Source organism: Poecilia latipinna, unplaced genomic scaffold (genome assembly GCF_001443285.1).
Source record: "Poecilia latipinna isolate Pla-1442-1.1 unplaced genomic scaffold, P_latipinna-1.0 Scaffold171, whole genome shotgun sequence".
Lineage (NCBI taxonomy): Eukaryota > Metazoa > Chordata > Actinopteri > Cyprinodontiformes > Poeciliidae > Poecilia > Poecilia latipinna.
This window is the reverse complement of record NW_015112787.1, coordinates 497,314-516,107: the sequence shown is the minus strand read 5'-3', so window position 1 is coordinate 516,107 and position 18,794 is coordinate 497,314. Positions and strand designations below refer to the sequence as shown.

The 18,794-nt window shown below is 40.1% G+C and overlaps 1 protein-coding gene across 1 annotated transcript; it reads left to right on the top strand.

The window, feature by feature from the left end:
• Window positions 1-711: 711 nt before the first annotated feature.
• Window positions 712-7,896, top strand: LOC106946013 (G-protein coupled receptor 98-like). The gene is made up of 3 exons (XM_015030070.1): window positions 712-1,257; window positions 3,850-4,027; window positions 7,431-7,896. The coding sequence occupies exons 1-3, from the start codon at window positions 1,102-1,104 to the stop codon at window positions 7,547-7,549; spliced, it is 453 nt and encodes a 150-aa protein (XP_014885556.1). The 5' UTR covers window positions 712-1,101; the 3' UTR covers window positions 7,550-7,896.
• The last annotated feature ends 10,898 nt before the right edge of the window (window positions 7,897-18,794 follow it).

Here is an 18,794-nt window from a genome sequence, read left to right as displayed (position 1 = left end):
TGTTTAGCATGTTTGATTTGATGATACAAAAGTGGGTTAATGTCCTTGTTCAGCAGGTATAAAGTATGGAAGAAGTTATGCTAGTTCAGTTGCTTTGCAGGCCACTGAGCACATCTTCTAACACAAAGAGATCCAATCTCCTGTGTTATTCTGATAATTATGTTAAATCAGTGGTTATTTTTATACGCCATGGATTAGCTCTTTTTCTTCTTTTCTTATTATTACTTTAAGTTTGAACTTATAAACCGATGACCTGCGAGATCTTTCATGTGTTTTACATCTGTTTGCTGTTGTGCAGCGTTTCACAGTGTTCCCATAAATGAGCACTTTCCAGTTATGGTTATTGTTTTTTTTCTTTCCTGGTAATATTGACCGCAACTGCCTATGATGTGTTTAATTCTGTGTCTGAGACCTCCGGGGAAGATCTAGCGATGTCGATTACTTTATGGGAGAGTTAATGTTGCAGCTCCAGGCTAACTTTTTGTGCTTGGTTGAACTCAACATTTTTATTTTTTTTTTATTTTTTATTTTTCATGATTTTTCAAGATTTGAGCTTAACCCTCCTGTTGTCCTCGGGACAAAATGACCCGAGAACAACAGGAGGGTTAAGGTGGATCGTTAAAAACCCAGACAAAGCTGTTCACCATGAGAGCCGAAAAGCGTACATTTTAAATTTAAACTTGACATTCTGCGTGTTTGCATGGGTTTCCTGGTTGAAAATGGATCCCGTCTTTGTGCGGCGTGCGTGCTAAGACACATTTACAGTTTGTTTTGGCATGTCGTGACCCTCTCAGCCGTCATTACATCTTGTTGAGTGTTGCGAAATGCCGGGAATACTTGTGGCATTTGGCGTTCTGGTGTTTTGCTGTAATTCCCAGCCCGGTGTTGGTGTCTGAGAAAATGTTGGTCATGACGTGGGAGTGGAGGAAACGCAAATGCCAATGATGTCATGACCCGCGGATGAAGTAACCCTTTAACAGAGTTAGGATAGAAAACCTTCCTCTATGTTTTAGCATATGCAATACAGTTTTCTAATGTTAATTTTCTTCCTTTTTTTTTTTTTTTTTACAGGGCTTGTATGTGTTTGCAGTGTATTTCGTCATGCACAACCAGTTATGTTGGCCGACTAAAGCGAGTTACACTGTGGAGATGAATGGCCACGACCGCCCTGATTCGACCTTTCCAGCCGGGGGACCGACAGCTGTTGGAAGCGACATCAGCAAATCAACCCAGAATCTCATCAGCGCCATGGAAGAGGTAAACAGACCTTCATCTGTCATCCCAAACGGATAACACACACACACGTATGGGCCTCCTTCTTAAAGATGTGTAAACACTATAACTTTACACATTCATTAAAATCACCCTCTAATTTGAATAATTTATCCAGTTTAGGAGAAAGCGCTGGGTTTTTTTTTTGTTTGTTTTTTTTTTCAACAAAATGACTGGTTGGCACTCTTGATTGTTCTGAGCACATGAAACGGGCTCGCTCTTATTCCATTTTTCTTTTAGTTTTAAATTGATCAGATTTTATGGGAACCTCTAATTAAATTTTATTTGCACGAGGTACAAATCTCCACCAACACGGCTATTTATTTTATTTTATTTTTACGTGCTGGCCACTAGACTAGACGAGGACTCGTATTTATTTATTCCAGCGATTTATCGCTGGTGGTGTTTCTCCAGGTTCTTGAAGCTGGACGGCTGCCTCGCCATCACCCCTAGTCCTTAGGGTATGAACAGGAATCTGTTTTTTATAAAAGTGCAGCTTGACAAAGGCTTTACAGTAATTTCACTCTTAATGTAAGAAGACAATTTTGTTTGATTTCTCTTAAGTCTTATTTTGCTTTATTTTCTCTCATGGTTGATTTTCCCATGCCCTCATTGCCGTGGCTCCATTTGGTTATTGTTCGGCTCCACAAACAACGTTTCATACTTCCTTGCTGAAAGCCTCCCTTCCCGTTGCCCCTTGTCTCGCTACAGTCTGTACTCGCTGTAATGTGTGGATGTGTGTCTGTAAGTCTTCCCACATCGGCTCCTCCTCTGACCTTTGTGTCAGACTGGCACATTGCACACGAGCCCGTGTAAAAACACTCCGTTCACACAGGCGTGCAGCACTTCTGTGGCAACTCTTCAGCGACTTTTCCCAAGAGAATACCCTATAAGGAGAGATGGAGCGAGAATCAGGTGGTGGCGGGGGGGGGGACGATGAGACTCCTGGGAACTCTCTCCTCCCTTTTTTCTTTCTCAGAGTCTCTCTCTGCTCACGCAATCGTATTTTATTCATGAGAGCACACACTGGCCTTCTGAGATTTGGCAACGACATGGTCAGAAACAAAACAACAACAAAAAACAGGGCAGACAAACAAGCCTTCAATGAGACAGTCTCATGAGTGAATTTAAAATAAGGACTAGAACATTGTCTGATTTAAACAACTAATGGGAGCCGTCGAGTCTGCCTCTAATGAAGGGGGGATATGACACATTTGGGGTGCCTGGTGGTGCTTAATTCACCTCACAGGGAGGTTCTGTACCGGTCAGAACCCAGCGGGGCTTGCAGGCTTGTGCACGCAGTCATGGACCTATGAGGACCACAGTCAAACAAGATGGACGCAGTCATCTGATGGAGATTGACCAGAAAAAACGCTTTGATCATTAAAATAAAAATGCATTCCTCCTTATGTTGTCGTATAAATATGACTGAGTCTTCAAATGAAAAAACAACATGAAACTTTTTTTTTTCCTCTCCAATGTGCTGGAAATGTCCGTTTGTCATGCTGGGTGGACTCGGTGTGAAACCCTAAACCCAGTGAGCTTACTCGCCCTGTGAACGTGCTCTGACCCCGGGCGCCGGCCTGCATGCACTCTGCATGACCCTCACTCATCACTTTCATAATTACGCAACTGACAGACGTGGCCATAGTGTGACTCAAACTCCTGCCTGGGTTTTCTCTGTTGCTGTCCCACCTAAGGTTAAAATTTGATGGGAGTGTTTTTTATACTTAAACACATCTTTATAATATGAAAAAATATAATAAATGTTTTGAAAAATAATGATGGTAATAATTTTAAAGCTTTTCAAAGTAGCTTAATTTTTTTTCAATATGTTTTTTTTAAGCAGCATTGTCAATAGCAACTCTATGTATCTTAATGTTTAATGTTTAATGATTACACATTTGGTTGTTGTTGTTTTTTATAATGATTTACAAATGAGGATAAAACTATGCAGTTAATATCAAAGTTAACAATGAGTTACTTAGAAGGAAGACCTCTAGTCCGGTCCTGGCAAAGTGTTGAAATAAAGTGCAGAAAAATAGAGATAGTAGAGCCTTAGCTTTTGATTAAACTTATTATGATAAACTTTAAACGAATGTCAGTAGCAAAGGAATCACAAACCAAAACTCAGTTTTTAGCAAATCCATTATTTTTTCTGGCAAAGTGATCAGAACCACAGATTTGGTACCAACACCCGCTGTTAAGACCTTGATATCTTTGGACTCATAGTCCTCTGTAACATTTCACGGGTTTGGAGCACATAAAGGCAGATCATTAACTTTCCTCCTGGCACAATTTCTCTAGATGGTCCAGAATTTAGGGGCTTTTAGTTTCTCTCCTCTCCTGCTCAACTCACAGGTTTTCTATTGGATTTAACTCTGGAGCCTGAAAATACTGTTGAGCAGCGTTTATCGTGTGTTAGATCAGCCACATGCATGTCTAAAGGAGCATTTCCTGTTGAAGTACTCTTATTTAAAATTCACTTTCAGTTTTCTGGTGGAGGCCTCCGGACATTTATGTAAAATGTTGTGGGATTTCTAAGAGTCTTCATGAAATGATGTTGTTACTCTGCAGATTTCAGCAGACTGGGAGCCGTCGTCGCTGCGGACCAGCATTCAGCCCACTAGCGCGTTCAAGCCGAGCCCTGCGATGGAGACGTACGCCACAGAGGGAAGCTTCATCAACACCAACCTGGTCACCACAGACGAGGAGTCGCAGGAGTTTGACGACCTCATCTTTGCCTTAAAAACTGGTGAGGATAATTACCGTCAAAAGTTCTGCTGAACTTGCTCTGGTCTACTCTCTTTGCAGTTTTTACCCCTGCCGTGTGGAAACCAACACTTTTTGTGCTCAGAGTGGATATATTTTATCAAAGCTCTGTCCGTCGACCTCTGGCTGTCTGTTGGTTTTGCAGTTGACTCGGTTGCCATAAATGCCGTTGGACCCATCCAGGTTATTTTTATAGCATTTCAACTGTGATTAGCTGGTGGTGTTTTTAATCAAGGTTGATCTGTGTTATTCTCATTAGCTTAGCGAAAATGTCTCATTAAGCACAGCTAACCATAAAAAAACTGGATCAAAATGCTATGTTGAATTATATAACACTTGGATGTGCTTCAGGAAATAGTTACTCAAGCCCTGAAGAATTTCCTCTCTTAAACGCAACTTGTTTTTTTTTCATTAAAACATTTAACTAAGTTTGTTCAATAAGAAACCCGATGCCCTTTGTAAATAAAATCATCTAAACCACATGAGCTTAGTCTAAATAATAAAACATTATGGTTCCAAAACATGAGCACCTCCTACTATGACCACCTGGTCATTAGCACAGTGTCCGTTTTATCGATTCATCTATTAGAAGGAGCTCTGATATTTATCGGCTGAGTTACCATGGAAACGGTAGCTTAATGAGCCAAGGGCTCATCAAGCTACAACACATGCACACCTTTAATCATTGTGATGCTTTCAGGGTTTATGAGCGCAGCATTTTTCTCAAACCTGAAATGATAAGAAGCTTGAGGATTTGAAGGTCACCTGTTGAGAGTTTCTGGCCGTCTCACCTGAAAGGCTCTTTCTCTCTGCTGGACTTCACTCTGTCCTGGTTGATGTTAATGTCTGGGCTGAAAACCTACTCATTCTCGTTTTAATATGCATGGCTTAACGCCCATCACGGATCGCTGATTTGCTTTTCTTTGTTGCTTTTTGAGAACTGATCTACAAGATTCAAGATCAGATTTTGAGCAGTTTTATCACTTTTGCTTTCCGACACAATGCTCCATCATGTAGAAAACCCCACAGGCCACCAGAGAGTGTCTTGAATTAGTTGCTCTTGGAAAACTTTATTTATTGTAGTTTTCTAGGACAAGAGGCCCATTTTGGACACCAGATGCTGCTTGATTACAGAATCATTACCACAATTGTTTTTAAATAATATTGTAATTATAGTTATTTTAAAAATGTGTCACGTTTGAAAAAATAAAATAAAATACTGTCTATTAAACTCCCTTAATGACATTTCTCTGAGATATTATTTTGAATTGATTTCACCTTAAAATTATTGGCAAAGTAATCACTGAACAATGACAAAGTGATAAGTCAGTGATTATCTTGTCTCTAAGTTACTGACTGATTGACTCAGTAATTGAATCATCAGTTACTCTGGCACTGAATGTTTACTGAATGACAAAGTAATAATTCAGTGATTACTTTGCCAATGGTTTATGTGAGTATATATTTAAGCATCTTATTCATGCGGAGCATAGCTGTCTTTAGTCTTCCTCCCTCAGTTTAAGCACACACACCGAAGAGTGTTGAGGCTACAGCAGTCTGAAAGCTCTTAGGTGTTTGCCTATTTGCCTGTCTGATCACTGGGTTTGATCGATGTACAAAGATGGTTCATACAGTGTGAAAGGATCTGACTGTTCGCCAATCTGTTCGTCCGCTTATGTTGAAGTTACTGTTTTCGATTCTGTAGAGTAGAATTAGATTCTAAATAAAACAAACTCATGAGTCAGTGTTTTCCCACTGTTGACCTGCTTTAGACACAGACCACTCTTTTATAATTTTGAAATACACTTACAAGGTTTTATTTTGTTTGAGACATGCTATCCTGCGTCAGGAAAACGACACCTGTAACCATGGAGATTGCCAAATTAGAAGTCCTTCCTGGCAGGTGTTGGGTTTTAGAGACCAATGGGTGTTAATAAGTGAAGAAGGGCCAGAGGATAGTCTTACACGGCGAGTAGAAAAAACACGCTCCGACTCTCCTGCCCTCCTGTTTATTATGTGCTGAAAGAAACAGAGACGTGTGCATGTTTTTCACTCGGTTGTCTCTGGGCTGTTTCTTTTCTCGAGGCATCCATGCTGCGTTCTGCTGAACTTTAACCTTCCAGGTGATCAGCTTTTAAACATCAGCACTATAAATTCACTTTTTTCAGTGTAGACAAGGCCAGTTTTCAACGGCTCGAAGCCGCGCCATTGGCTGATTTATGTAGAGATTAGGTTGTTGTTTGAATCAGTCGTACGTCGCAGGTTTTAACGGTGTGGCTGAACCAGCCGACCCCACCTCTCTGTGCAATCAAACGTATCAAACTGAACGTACAGCTACAGTTCATCTCAGCAGCTCAGTCAGCAGGAAAGATAATTTGCTAATCGGGGTTATATACGAGGCAACACCTGACAGGGGTCAGCAAGCAGAGCTGTAATAAGGGTCTTCAGGCACTTCATCTGGTAGTCAACCATTAACGTGCAAACATACAGAAGCTCGCACGTACGCTGTTGATAGAAGCAGTTGTTTCATAAATAGACGAGTCCTCCCCTCTGTCCATGAAAGGACGTAAGGTATATTGCATTCTTCAAACAGTAGACATATATTTAACCAGATACATTGTCATGTTGCCTAGTTTCTATGTTGCGGTTTTTAGTCCTTTTCACGGGGATAAAGTTTTAGTGGGTTTTAAAAAAAAATGTCCATTTCAGGGCAGAATAACCCGGTTCAGGATCGAATAGATTATCTTGAGCAGTCATCGGTACAGGCCCATCACAGGCCAGCACAGAGAGTTTATGCTGTGCAAAGAAATCAGTATTAAAACTAATCAAGGCAATCATTTCATTTGTTGACATTTGGTAAATAAAACTGGTATCTTTTCTGTTTTACTTTATTCTATTACAATGCATTTCCTTGTGAATTAGTCACAAGTATTATTTATCCTTTGTTTACCCAGCTGAGATCTAGCTAAAATTACAGAATCTGTTTTAACGGGTTTTACAACACCATGTGTCAAAACCAGCCCTGTTTATTGATCGCTCAGTTCGTCAATGTTTTACCAGCAGGCCCACTGCATGGCTTACATTTGACATAAAAGATCCTTCCTGTTCTCAATCAGGGTCCATCTGTCTGCTCTGTCCTCGTCTTGTTGCTATGGCGCCACAGGTACAGTAAAGTACAGTGTACTCAGTGATAAGGGTCATGTTACTTAACAGCACATCTGCACTAAAGGTACTCGCTAAACTGATGACACAGACGTACGTTTTTCCGACCCGTGCAAAAATAATCTGTGCACAACATAATCTAGATTGGGCACCTGTGAAAATCCCTGCAGCTAAAGCACAATTAATCACGGTTTGCTTGTTCCACTTTGTCGCCTCTGTCTCAGGGACCGGCCTTAACGTTAGCGATAACGAGTCCATACCTGGAAGCCACGACGGAGGCAGCATTGCCAACTCCCAGATCGTCGAGCTGAGGAGAATCCCCATCGCCGACACCCACCTCTAACCCTCTCACTTCATGCAGAGACGTTACAAGACAGTATTTTTATATTGTAAAACCTTTGCACTAAAAAGTTTTTTTTTTTTTTAAGTAATCGATCATTTTCATATACGTATTTGATACTGTACATTGTTTTTACTGCACCTCTGTTCACATATATACATAAATGTACTAAATTTATTTTGTAAAAGTTGGTTTCTTTTTTTTTTTTGAATGTATATTTTGTTGACTTGTTTTTTTTTTTCCTGTAGTTAGATTAATCATTGTACCTCTCAAGTAAAACAAGTTCTGCTGCTGAGAATGGAGATTGTGTAACACTGTCAATAAATAATGCAGCACATATTTTACATGAAGACACGCTGATCTCATTTTTGCAACTCGGAGGTTTTTGTCCTGCGACGGCGGCTCCCGGACGATTACGTAAGCAGCTTGCAGTTGGGGTCACTCGCTCATGACAGACGGCTTTGAAAAACAATGAGCTCACAGACTGTCTTTGGAGTGTGAAGCGTAAGCGTTTGAATCTTTTAAAATAAGGATTTCAAGCTGATTTAAGACCATGAAAGAGACAGCTGTCTGTTTTACTCAGCCTTCTGCCTCTGTACACATTTTAACCTCTGACCTCAAAACAGATCCATTACATCACCCGTTGAGCTTTTTCTTTTTTTTTTTACTTTTTCCAGGTCACATCTACAAACCTATGAGGTTTTTTCTTAGAATTTATATGAAAGACAAACATGAATCAGTGAAAAAGTATGTATTGGTAGAAAGTGAAACTTTTTACAAATAAAAACCAGACATTTGTGTTAAGCCTGCCTGAGTCAATGTTTTGCAGAACCATCTTTCATCGCACTTTTGCCAGTGTTTCTCTACCAGCTTTGCACAATCAAATAATTGTTTTTTTTATATCTTTCTGACTTCCAAAATACATCAAGTTTTCCCTTAGGTTAATTCTGTTCATGTTTGTGATTTTTTTTTTCTTTTTCTGAAGGAAACAAAAGAAAAATCCACATAGCTCTATTGCAAAAGCACCATAGTAATTACAGCAACTCCAGGCCTGTGGAAGATGTCCAAGGTCATGATCAGATTACACTGAAGCAGATAGGAAGATTTATGACAGGGACACCAGTGAGAAGTGTTTACTTCTACTCATGGTTCTCTAAGAGATTTTTTTTTTGTTTGTGGTCCAAGATCAATAAAATAAATTGATCCTGCTGAACACACATTAAACTCTCTCTTTTTTATCCTCAATTGAGGCAGTTTTACAACCTAGAGAACAGGGAAAAGTTTAGTCCACTCTGAAAGGTTGGAGAAATTTTCTTGCACAATTGCAAAAAAAAATAAAACAAATAAAAAATCTGAGCACAGCATTAATTTATGAACAGTTATTTTCTGTCTGTTTTTAGGGATGATTAAATCACTGCATAAACGATTCTCCATCTGTGTCCAGGAAGCATGCAGCACTAAGGAAAAGGAGCAAGTGCATCGTTGAAGAAAGCAGCATTCACCGTACAAACAGCAGCAGGCTGCTGGTTTATTTTCCCAAGCAGCAACTGTTCCAATGTCAACTCTTTACGGTCACTTAGCATTTCCAAGAAACACTTCTAATTAATAAACATGGTGACTTTGCAAGCTGATAAGTGCTCTGCTTTGTTTAAGCCTCATAACTATACGACTGTATATATTTCCATCATATATTCATTGCCATGATTTGTTTTTCATTAATTAGATATAATGCAGGCAATGTAAACAACGTTGCAACGTTTGCAGAACTGCGCTTAGAGAAAGAGTGTAAAGCATATCTTACGGCATACATTAGCAGTGGTGCGCGTTGTTACTTATGGATTTTGCGTCGGAGAAAGATCAAGTGTTGCAAACAGGGCTTATCATCTGAAGCTTGTAATGACCCATGATGAAAGCAGTTTATGAGCTTTGCAGATCAGTAACATTTTGTGTTTTCATGTGTGTTAAAGCGCATAAGCTTACATGTTCTGCACGACTCTCATCTTGTCTTTGGTAGAAATGTAAAGCTCAGTGACGCTTCAGAGGGTAATGCGGTTGCAGGACGAGGTCTTTAGTGCAATTTCTGAAATCATCAGCCCAAACAAAAATGGCAGCAACACACTTGATGATTCAACTTATTAAAAATGATTCCAAGAGATACCAACTGTCTGCTTGTATGATTATGTTTGCATCCATTTTTAACTTGAGTGATGGTGACAGAGACAAGAGAGCAAACAACCAGTTAAAGCTAAATCTGCAACACGGCCTGTTGCTATGAACCCTGGGATTATGACACCGCTCTTCTGCCTCTCAGCTTATTGCCACATCCTCAAGGGAAGGTGTGTCAGATACGATCCTCCCACAAAAAAATAGAAACAGAAAAAGATTCAGGAGACAGATGAGCAAAAACAGCTGCATTGTGTTATTGAGTTGTTCCAGTTTTCATGACAATAGTCATTGTAAGATTCACTGAAAAGGGTGTGAACTTCAGTAACCTGATAATGCCTGCTATTATTTCTTCATTCATGGACATTTTTTTTCTGTTACAACAAAAGACAAGTGCAATGGATATTATTTACACTCAAAAAATGTGTTTCTATGAATAGAAAGTGGTCAGGCCTGTTTTTATTCCCCTCGTTGTTTCGCACAACAACTTACCTGAAGTTTGTTTTTTTTCTTTTTTCTTGCAGTCACAAACTTCACTGCACTGTACTGGGATTTTATTTGACAGTCAGACACTCGGTAGTGTGCACACAATGTAAAGTAAAAGAAAAAAGATGAGGCAATTTCTAAATATTTTACAAATCATCCATCTCCCATCTTACAGTATGATGCTGGCACCACCGTGCTTCTGGGTGGCTATGAAATCTTTTTCTCATATATAAACCACCTTCTTCCACATGCGTGTCATGTCAAAGTGTACAGTAAGCATCACTTGTTAGTCGTATTGCTTTATAACCCATAACACCAAATCTCTCCACAACTTAATTTCTGATTTATGACAGGGACATAAATGATCTGATGAGCTCCCTGATATTCATGAAGTTGTTTGTTCACTGGTGTTCTCTACCAAACTTCTGTGGCCAATACAACCCCAATAAAATGGACCGAACATGAAAGAAGTATAATGTCAAAATTTACCAAAATCTTAATCGGCAGTGGGAAGCTTTTATAAGAATATGTTTATATGCATAAAACTGACATGTCATAAACATGATGTAACACCTGTCATGAACATGAAGCAGTCTTCGTAAACGTTTATGACTGCTGTGATGAAGCGTCATTCGGTAAATAATTTGCAAATTTTAATGCAACCTCGCTTTGAAAGTGTCATTATATACCAAACAATGCAAATTTGACACTTTTAATGCAACTATGCATTAAAAATGTCTTTATTTACCAAATGACACTTCATGACAACAGTCACAAACATTCAGAAATGCTCCATGATCATGACAGGTGCCAGTCTTTTACACACCCCTTCAAATAAAGTGTTACCAGAGCTTCTCTTGTGTCTCCCTGTGGTCCTGTTCCTGTACGTCCATCTGCAGAAATGCACTCCTCAGTCAGAAACAGCCAATCAGAGCCAGGAGGAAGGTCTTAACTCTGTCAATCAGGATCATGTACGCGCTGCTCAATGCACTAATGGCGGAAAACCATAAAAATTAGCTGGAAAAGTGTTAATCTGTCATACAAACTTGCCTGGACATCCAGGGCCGGCTCCACTGTGGGAATAGGAACCAGGTGTATTTCTGCAGATGGCAGTAGAGCCACAGGGAGGAAGCAGAGGAGCTTGATTTTTTTTTTTCACAGAATATGTGCCTCACTATAATTTTAGAAACTGCTTATACATTTCTTGATGGCAGAAGTTACTCTCTGCTCGTAAAACTTTGTAAACCAGTGTATTGCACACATGGCACCTTTTCTCTCAAAACATTCCCCACGCTCCTGACAGCCTTCCTGGAAAAAAAAAAAAAAAACACCTCAGAGTAAAAACAGCTTTGACCCAGAAGGAGCCGAAGCGCCGTTCATATATGCAGAACTTTAATAATGTGCAGAGAGAGAACAGAGTGACTCCAAGAGCGTTGAAGTAAACAGGCTGACGTTAGACAGGAGCGACAGGATGAGTTTGCATATGTTTAGGCAATGTACCCAACACCACTCAGCCCCTCTGGAAGCAGAAACAGACAACAAGTTCAGTAGGGGCATGATGTAAATATGTACTTCTATCACTATGTGTATGCATTTGTGTGTGTGGACGTTATATTGCCCCTGACTTTTTCTGTAGTGAGATCAGAGTGCTTTTCTTCCAAGTCGTTTTGTCATTTACCATCTCTTGCACGGCGCTCACGGTCGGCACACAGGTGTTCCTGACATCATCAACTACTTTAGGAGGATGTGTCAGGAGTGTCACACAGCATCAAAACTTTAAAGAAGTTTTTATTTTTAGATGTTTTTAGATGTCTTATTTTACAATCAGTTATAAGCAAACTTGGATGACCTAAGCCTTAGGCCCTAAGGTATGCTTCTGAAATAAAAAAAAGTTAAACAGATAAAAAAAAAAAGATAAGTTTTTTCCACCAGAGACAACATATTATCAAAGTTATCTACCTGTCTGACGTCACACACAAAAGAATTTGATTGATTCTATTCTTTAATGTCGGACTTAAAGGCTTAACAAATTATGTTTGGCAAAACAGTAAGCCGAGCTAACTTTGATCAAGTTATTCAGAAATGACATCATTTATTTGACAACTTGGTGATGGCAGTGAAAAACCCAGATCAGATGATGTGATACTTCACAATGTCCATGCAGCGTTTCCAGTAGTCAGGCAGAACTACGCGTTGTGATGGCATGGCCTGCCTCGGCCCGTTGACGTAAACGAAGCAGGTTGTCGCTCTGACCTCTCCGGCTTCAACTGCACCGGAGAGACGAAAAACAAAAGTACACATAGACGCAAGGATTTTATTTGCTATGTTGTCGTGGTTTTGAGGTCCGTATTTTGTGATAGAGTGTGATTCAGCAAAGGTGAGAAGTGATGCGGTCCATTTTGGAGCTGCCACGCCGACTAACCAGGGAGTGTAAATGCAGGATTGTGCCTCGCCAGCAGGAGTGCATGGAGCGGTTGGTGCCTGCCAATGACATTTGTCATGTTATCACTATGCTGTCTGTTTGGCAGGACAGCTAGACGGTCTTCCCTGTGTCTATGCATCGTTATCAGGGAGTACTTTCATGTACATACGTTTGTGTGTGGTGTAACATCAAAATGTATTCATTTGTTTTGTTCGAATGATTTGTGCTTTGTCTGTTTCGTGATTTATCTATGAGGAAATACTGTTTGTAATGAGTTCAAATAAGGAACTAGAGTCTCCGATGTCGTTTTTGGAAGAGTAGTCCTCACTCTGGGCCACCATCCAGCATTTATATAACTTTCTTATCCCACTCTGTTTCTGTCTTTGTCTCTCTCTGCGTCACTTAGTCCATCAGGCTGAAACCAGTTTTTGTTTATCACCCACAAGACGCTTCTGCTGTGACAACCCCGGTACATGTGGGAGAGATATAAGCCATCTTGTCACGATCTCTGAGGAGCGCAGGAACCGCCGTTTTAAAACGATGGCATGGAAGAAAGTTGTTGTTTTTTTTTCTTTAAAGAAACTTGTTTGAAGTTCCAAGTGTGTGTGTCATGAGAGTACCATGATACAAAAATATACACATTTTTGCATATTTTTAAATTATTTTATGTGAAATGAAGAAACATAAAATCCGGAATTTTCTTCATTGACAGACTATGTGTTCATAACATGATCTGTATACATTTTGCTCTCTGAAGTCACACAAATTATGTGTGACACAACCTCCCCACTGTAAAGCATGGTGACGGCAGCACCATGCTGTGGAGAGGGTTCTCTGTTGCACAGAGAGGCTGATGGTGTGAAGATGCGTAGACCTAAATCCTTAGAGCCTTTTGATCAAACCAGAACTAAATATAGTTGAGAATCTTTGGCAAGTTCTTGAAAATTAGTGTTCACATGCCGCGTCCTCATCCAGTCTGACTGAGCGCGAGCTTCTTGGCAAAGAAGAACTGACTCAGAGGAGGTGAATTTCTTTACTTGTGAAAACGTTTCAGTTTGTGAGAGTTTCACAGATGCTTTGTGCTTGGTCTCACGGGAAATCCTCCCTAAGAGTCCATTGAAGCGTGTGGTTGCAATGTGACAAAATTTAGAGAAGTCAAAGCGGCGTCATTACTATGCCCCACATCAGTGAGACAAAGAAGAAGGGAAGCAGAGGAAGGTCACTTCAGAGAAGAGCGACTGGTGACCTCAGTGAAAAGCTTTGTGGCCTTTACAAATCAAAGGAAGTGATACATCAGAGGGAGAAATTCACTACGTCACATAAGTTCCTCTGCGTGCGTTCAGCCAGATCCAGCTGGTTTGATCCAGCATCTGAGTGGCCGTGGGTCAGTCTAGGCTGTGAACAATGTCACTTATTGTTGGGAGTTCGAGATGAAATGTCAGAAACAAGGCAGTCGGGGTTGGAAGGGACGCCAGACAACTGATCGAGTCGGGGGGGGGGAGGAGGCATTTGTTTGATGGAAAATAGTCAATGTTCTGTTTCTGATTCAGATCTTTACTGTCACACCAAGATTGTTCTCGAATTATCCTGTAAAATGTGTAATGCTTTGAAAAATGCCCTTCACACTTAAACAATTCACACTCGATTAGTACCATGAAAATGTTTCCCAGGAAAAGTTAACGTGAGCTTTTTATATGCTGCGTGCTTCACAGGTCATGATGTTTGCAGACTCCACCTGTTGCTTCACACTTACAGCTTTAGAGGACAATGGAGGGAAACCTCCTGAAAGACGGATGTCCGAAGCTTTATGATCGTGTGTTTATGCAAAATAACACATTTAGAATAGAATCTTCAAACACGCATAATGTAATAATGTTTTTGACTTCATACATACTGTTGTTGCAAGACTTACTTTTTCATTCTCGGTCACGGGGTTTTCACTAATTTCATTGAAGTTTTAATTTTGTAGATTATTTGTGAAATTTATGGTTCATTTAATGTTTTCAGGGCTTGTTTAATGGGGCGAGTTGGACTCATTCTTTGAAAGTCAAACTTTATTTTTAGTCAGCAGCTACACTGCCTTGCAAAAGTGAAAAGCATTTTCACGTTTTGTCAAGTTACATGCATAAACTGCAACGTCTTCTGCTGGGATTTTGTGTGGCAGACCAGCACAAAGACGGTTGTGAAAGGAACAGGCATCTTGTGTGGTTTTTAAAAATCTTTTCATGCAAGTAAACATCTGAAACGTGTGGCATGCATTTGCATCTACCCTCCTTTACTCCAATACCTCTAAATGAAATGACTTTAAACCAGTTGGCACCTGATTAACGTGTATAATTTTATCTCAGTGACAGTAAAGTTATTCTGTGGAGGACTCAGAGGTTTGTCAAAGAGCATTAGTGAACAAACTGGGTAAGGAAGATTAAGATCCACACCAGAAAGGGAAGAGATAATGTTAGAGTGTGAAAACATTTGCAAGATAAATCATTTTAGGAGCTTGTTTGTTTAGACTTAACTAGAATTCCTTGGAGATTTTTTTTTTGTAGAAATATAAATAAAAGACACAGGTGTTTGATTTTGATTTGATAATACTCTGGAGTACAAGTAGTGTAGACATGAAAAGATTACCCTCCATCTAAACTTTTACTGTCTATACCTTTTGCTTTTGCCATTGACAGGGATTCAAGCATTCCTTGATTTCTCCTTCTGTGATAATTCCATTTTGTGTTGCTCTTTTGGGTTGCGAGTGTGTTTGATTTGCGAAAAGAAATGCAGAAAATTGTCAAGAATAAAATAAAAAACGATATGATTAATGTGATTACTAAGCAGCCTGGATAACTAGTAGCTTGCCATGAAAAAGCCTGAACTTGCAGTGTGTGCGGCGTGTGTGTTGGTCAGGGAGCAATTTCATTTATGTGTCACACATTCCTCTCCGTCTGCTCAGAACAGCACTCAGTGCTGCAGATCTCGTTTGGAGGGAAAAGAGATGAGGTGCCAAAAACTGACTCAGATAAAATGAGACCTTTTTTTTTTTTTTTTTTTTTGGAAGCCGCTTTAAGAGATTAAAATGAGTCACAGAACTGGTGTAAATCAGAGCAGGATGCCCTTGTCCTAAAATTATTTGGTCTTTGTTCATGCGTGTATTTCTTAAACAAAGGAACTAGGTTATTATGACAACAACAAAAAAGAAAAAAAAAACTAAAACTAAACGAACAACTTGTTGTGGATTCAGGGGACAGAACAAAATACACATTGTTGGGATTGCTCCCACTCTTTTCTTATTGGTTGATATATTTATGTTGAATGAAACAGAATCCCTGACCTCAGGATAAGAGGACCCTCGAAATGCGGCCCTGATAAGTGGGTCAGATATGGGCGGGAGAGTCAGAAGTTGTATAACCCAGAGAGAGAGGGGAAAGTAAAACTAAACCAGGATGTTTTATAAGGAGTCTGATTAAAGAAAGCGATGTTATAAATGTCAGATAGTCCTTGGAGTGAGTAAGCTCTTTGTCTTCACAGCTTAATAAGATTAGCCCATTATATTATTCCACTTATCTATTGTGTAATACCAATGTGTTCTTTGTTGCTATAAAGTCAAATTAAATCCCTTTAAGATTTCAGGAGCTGTCTTTTTTTATATAATTAATATGTTTTGCTTTCATCAGACTGGGATACTGCTCTTGGGTTGTTTAGGGACGATTTGGACCATGCTTACTTGCTTGTGCAAATCTTTTACTTTTGTTCCACATGTGGCCTCCTGTTCTTACCTTCTTATTGCTTCTCAAACATCGGACAGGGTGACTAAGTAGTTTATCTGTCAATATAACCCAATGAGCAAAGCCGGATCTATGGGGAAATACTAGCCATGTCCGATCAGGTCCAGACCAGACAGTTGGAAACTTCTGGAACATGAGCTGATGTTAGAGGACATCTGGGAACAGATTTAACAGGATGAGAAACCAAAGTCTTATGTTTTGTTACCTTGCGCCCCATTAATAGCAGAAGTCTCTGGAACAGCATGATGAAGCCAAACTTAGCCTCTTGATCCCTGCAGTTCTCTGGAAGTCCACTAACACTCTCAACATGGGTCCGGTTTTCATGCTTTGAATGTTTTCCATATCAGGATGAGGGAACATTTCTTGTTTAGCATAACGTCCATCATGTCTTCATGACGTCACGTGACACATGGTACAGCTATAATGCTCAACGAGACCTTACATCACACACACGATGCTTTGTCACATCACAGTTACAAGCTTCAATATCCAGGTCAACCATTTTCGTCATAAATCTTGGCTTTGCTAAGGTCACTCCAAACCCTTGATTTTGTCAGTGAGAGTTGGTCTTGTTGATGTGCTTTTGGATTATTGTCCTGCCGCTATACAACCCTAACATCCCTAATTCCAGGTTGGTTGACTTACTATGGAAAGTCTTCCAAATGCTGAAGCAGCAAAACAGCTTCGGACCATTACACTGCCACCATCATGTTTGACTCCAAGCTTGATGTTCTCCTGAAATGTTGGGTCTACACCATATGGAGCAAGACACATGCCTTATAAAAGTTTCTACTTTTGTCCCATCAGGAAGAAATGCTGACTTATATATGGCTTGTACTTGTACAGCGCTTTTATCAAGTCCAGAGGATCCCAAAGCTGCTACATTGTAGCCCCAGCTGCCCTGGGGCAGTCTGACAGAAGCAGGGCTGCAGTGCGCTGGTGCCATTGGAACCTCTGGTCACCACCAGCAGGTGGTGAAGTGTCTTGCCCCAGGACACAATGACTTCGGACCATTGTGTCCGAAGTCATTGTGTCCACTTGTGTGTACACTTGGAGTTTGACCCTCCGTGTTATTGTTGGCTTGCCACAAATTGAATCAATAGGACTTAATATTCCACCTCAAGGAGAATGTCGGATCATTTGAACCACGGGAGATATAAATCCACCAGGTGATGAGATAATTTCGCTCACTGCCTGGCTTCTTTTCTCTCCGGATGACTTTCTCTTTGCCTGATTGCACCAATTAAGGAATCTACAGATACTATATAAAGCAGTGAAGGCAGACACATGATTAATTTAGTACTTAACAAGATATCAACTGGAGCATGTGGTTCGTATGTTGGCATTTTAGGGAACACTTGAGCCCAATAAGAACCCCACTAAGGACCAAGCCCTTGAGCACTGGAGATTCGGAGAATCAACAACAAAGTTTTCATAGTATTAATACCTGTTCAGATTTCACTACCACAGTGTACCTTACTGGGATTTATGATATACAAAGTCACAAAGTATGACTGTGAAGCAGACAAAAAAAAGTACTTAGAATTTTCAATTTTCTTTAGATTCACAAATCTGAAGTGTTTTTTGGGTTATTTATGTTTTTTTTGCATTTGTCTGCTGTCCCCTCTAACCAAGTCTACTTTATTTAACCAGCTCTTGCTGAAATTACATCTATCAATATTTTGGAGCTTGCAGTGCCTGAAACCAGTTTCGAGCATCACCAGACTGATTTTCTTTTGCATCTTCTTTGGTGCAAAATGTGCTCAAGATTGAATGGCATGTGTCTGAACATCAATTATCAAGCCACAAATCTAACTTATCTCTACTCTAGTGCCTAAATATTTCTGAATTGAAGCCATTCCATCATAGAGCTTTTGGATACATAATTGGTTCACATGTACATGCAGATGTCAGTGACATTTGGGAAAAAAATAAGCCCAAAGTCTTCAAAAGGAAGCCTGGGTTACTTCCATTCTCGGCTCTGAAAAGATTCTCAGAGCATACGAGGTTTGACAGCTGCTATTATCGAGCTCTAGCTTGATAAATAGGGCTTGCACAGTTTCTCTGATGCTACAAGCTTGCACAGCTTAAATGCCAGAAATCAAGTTGACAGCAAGGATTCACTGGCATTTCACGTATGTTCCAGCGTCGACCAGCAGCTCCTACGAAGCTCCGTGTGGATTTGCAAGAACATGTTTGAAGATGATCGCACATATATATCTTTGCATAATAAAAAAGACACCCGATAGTAGCTTTAATGTCCTGACCTAGTAGGCATTAACTTTTCACTGCTTCTATTTTAATGACGGCCCACAGAGGTGCAAACTGTGCAGGACTTCTCTGGACTGTACTGTGAGGCCTGAAACGTCTGAAGCTGTGTTTGTGTTGCAAACATGCAGGC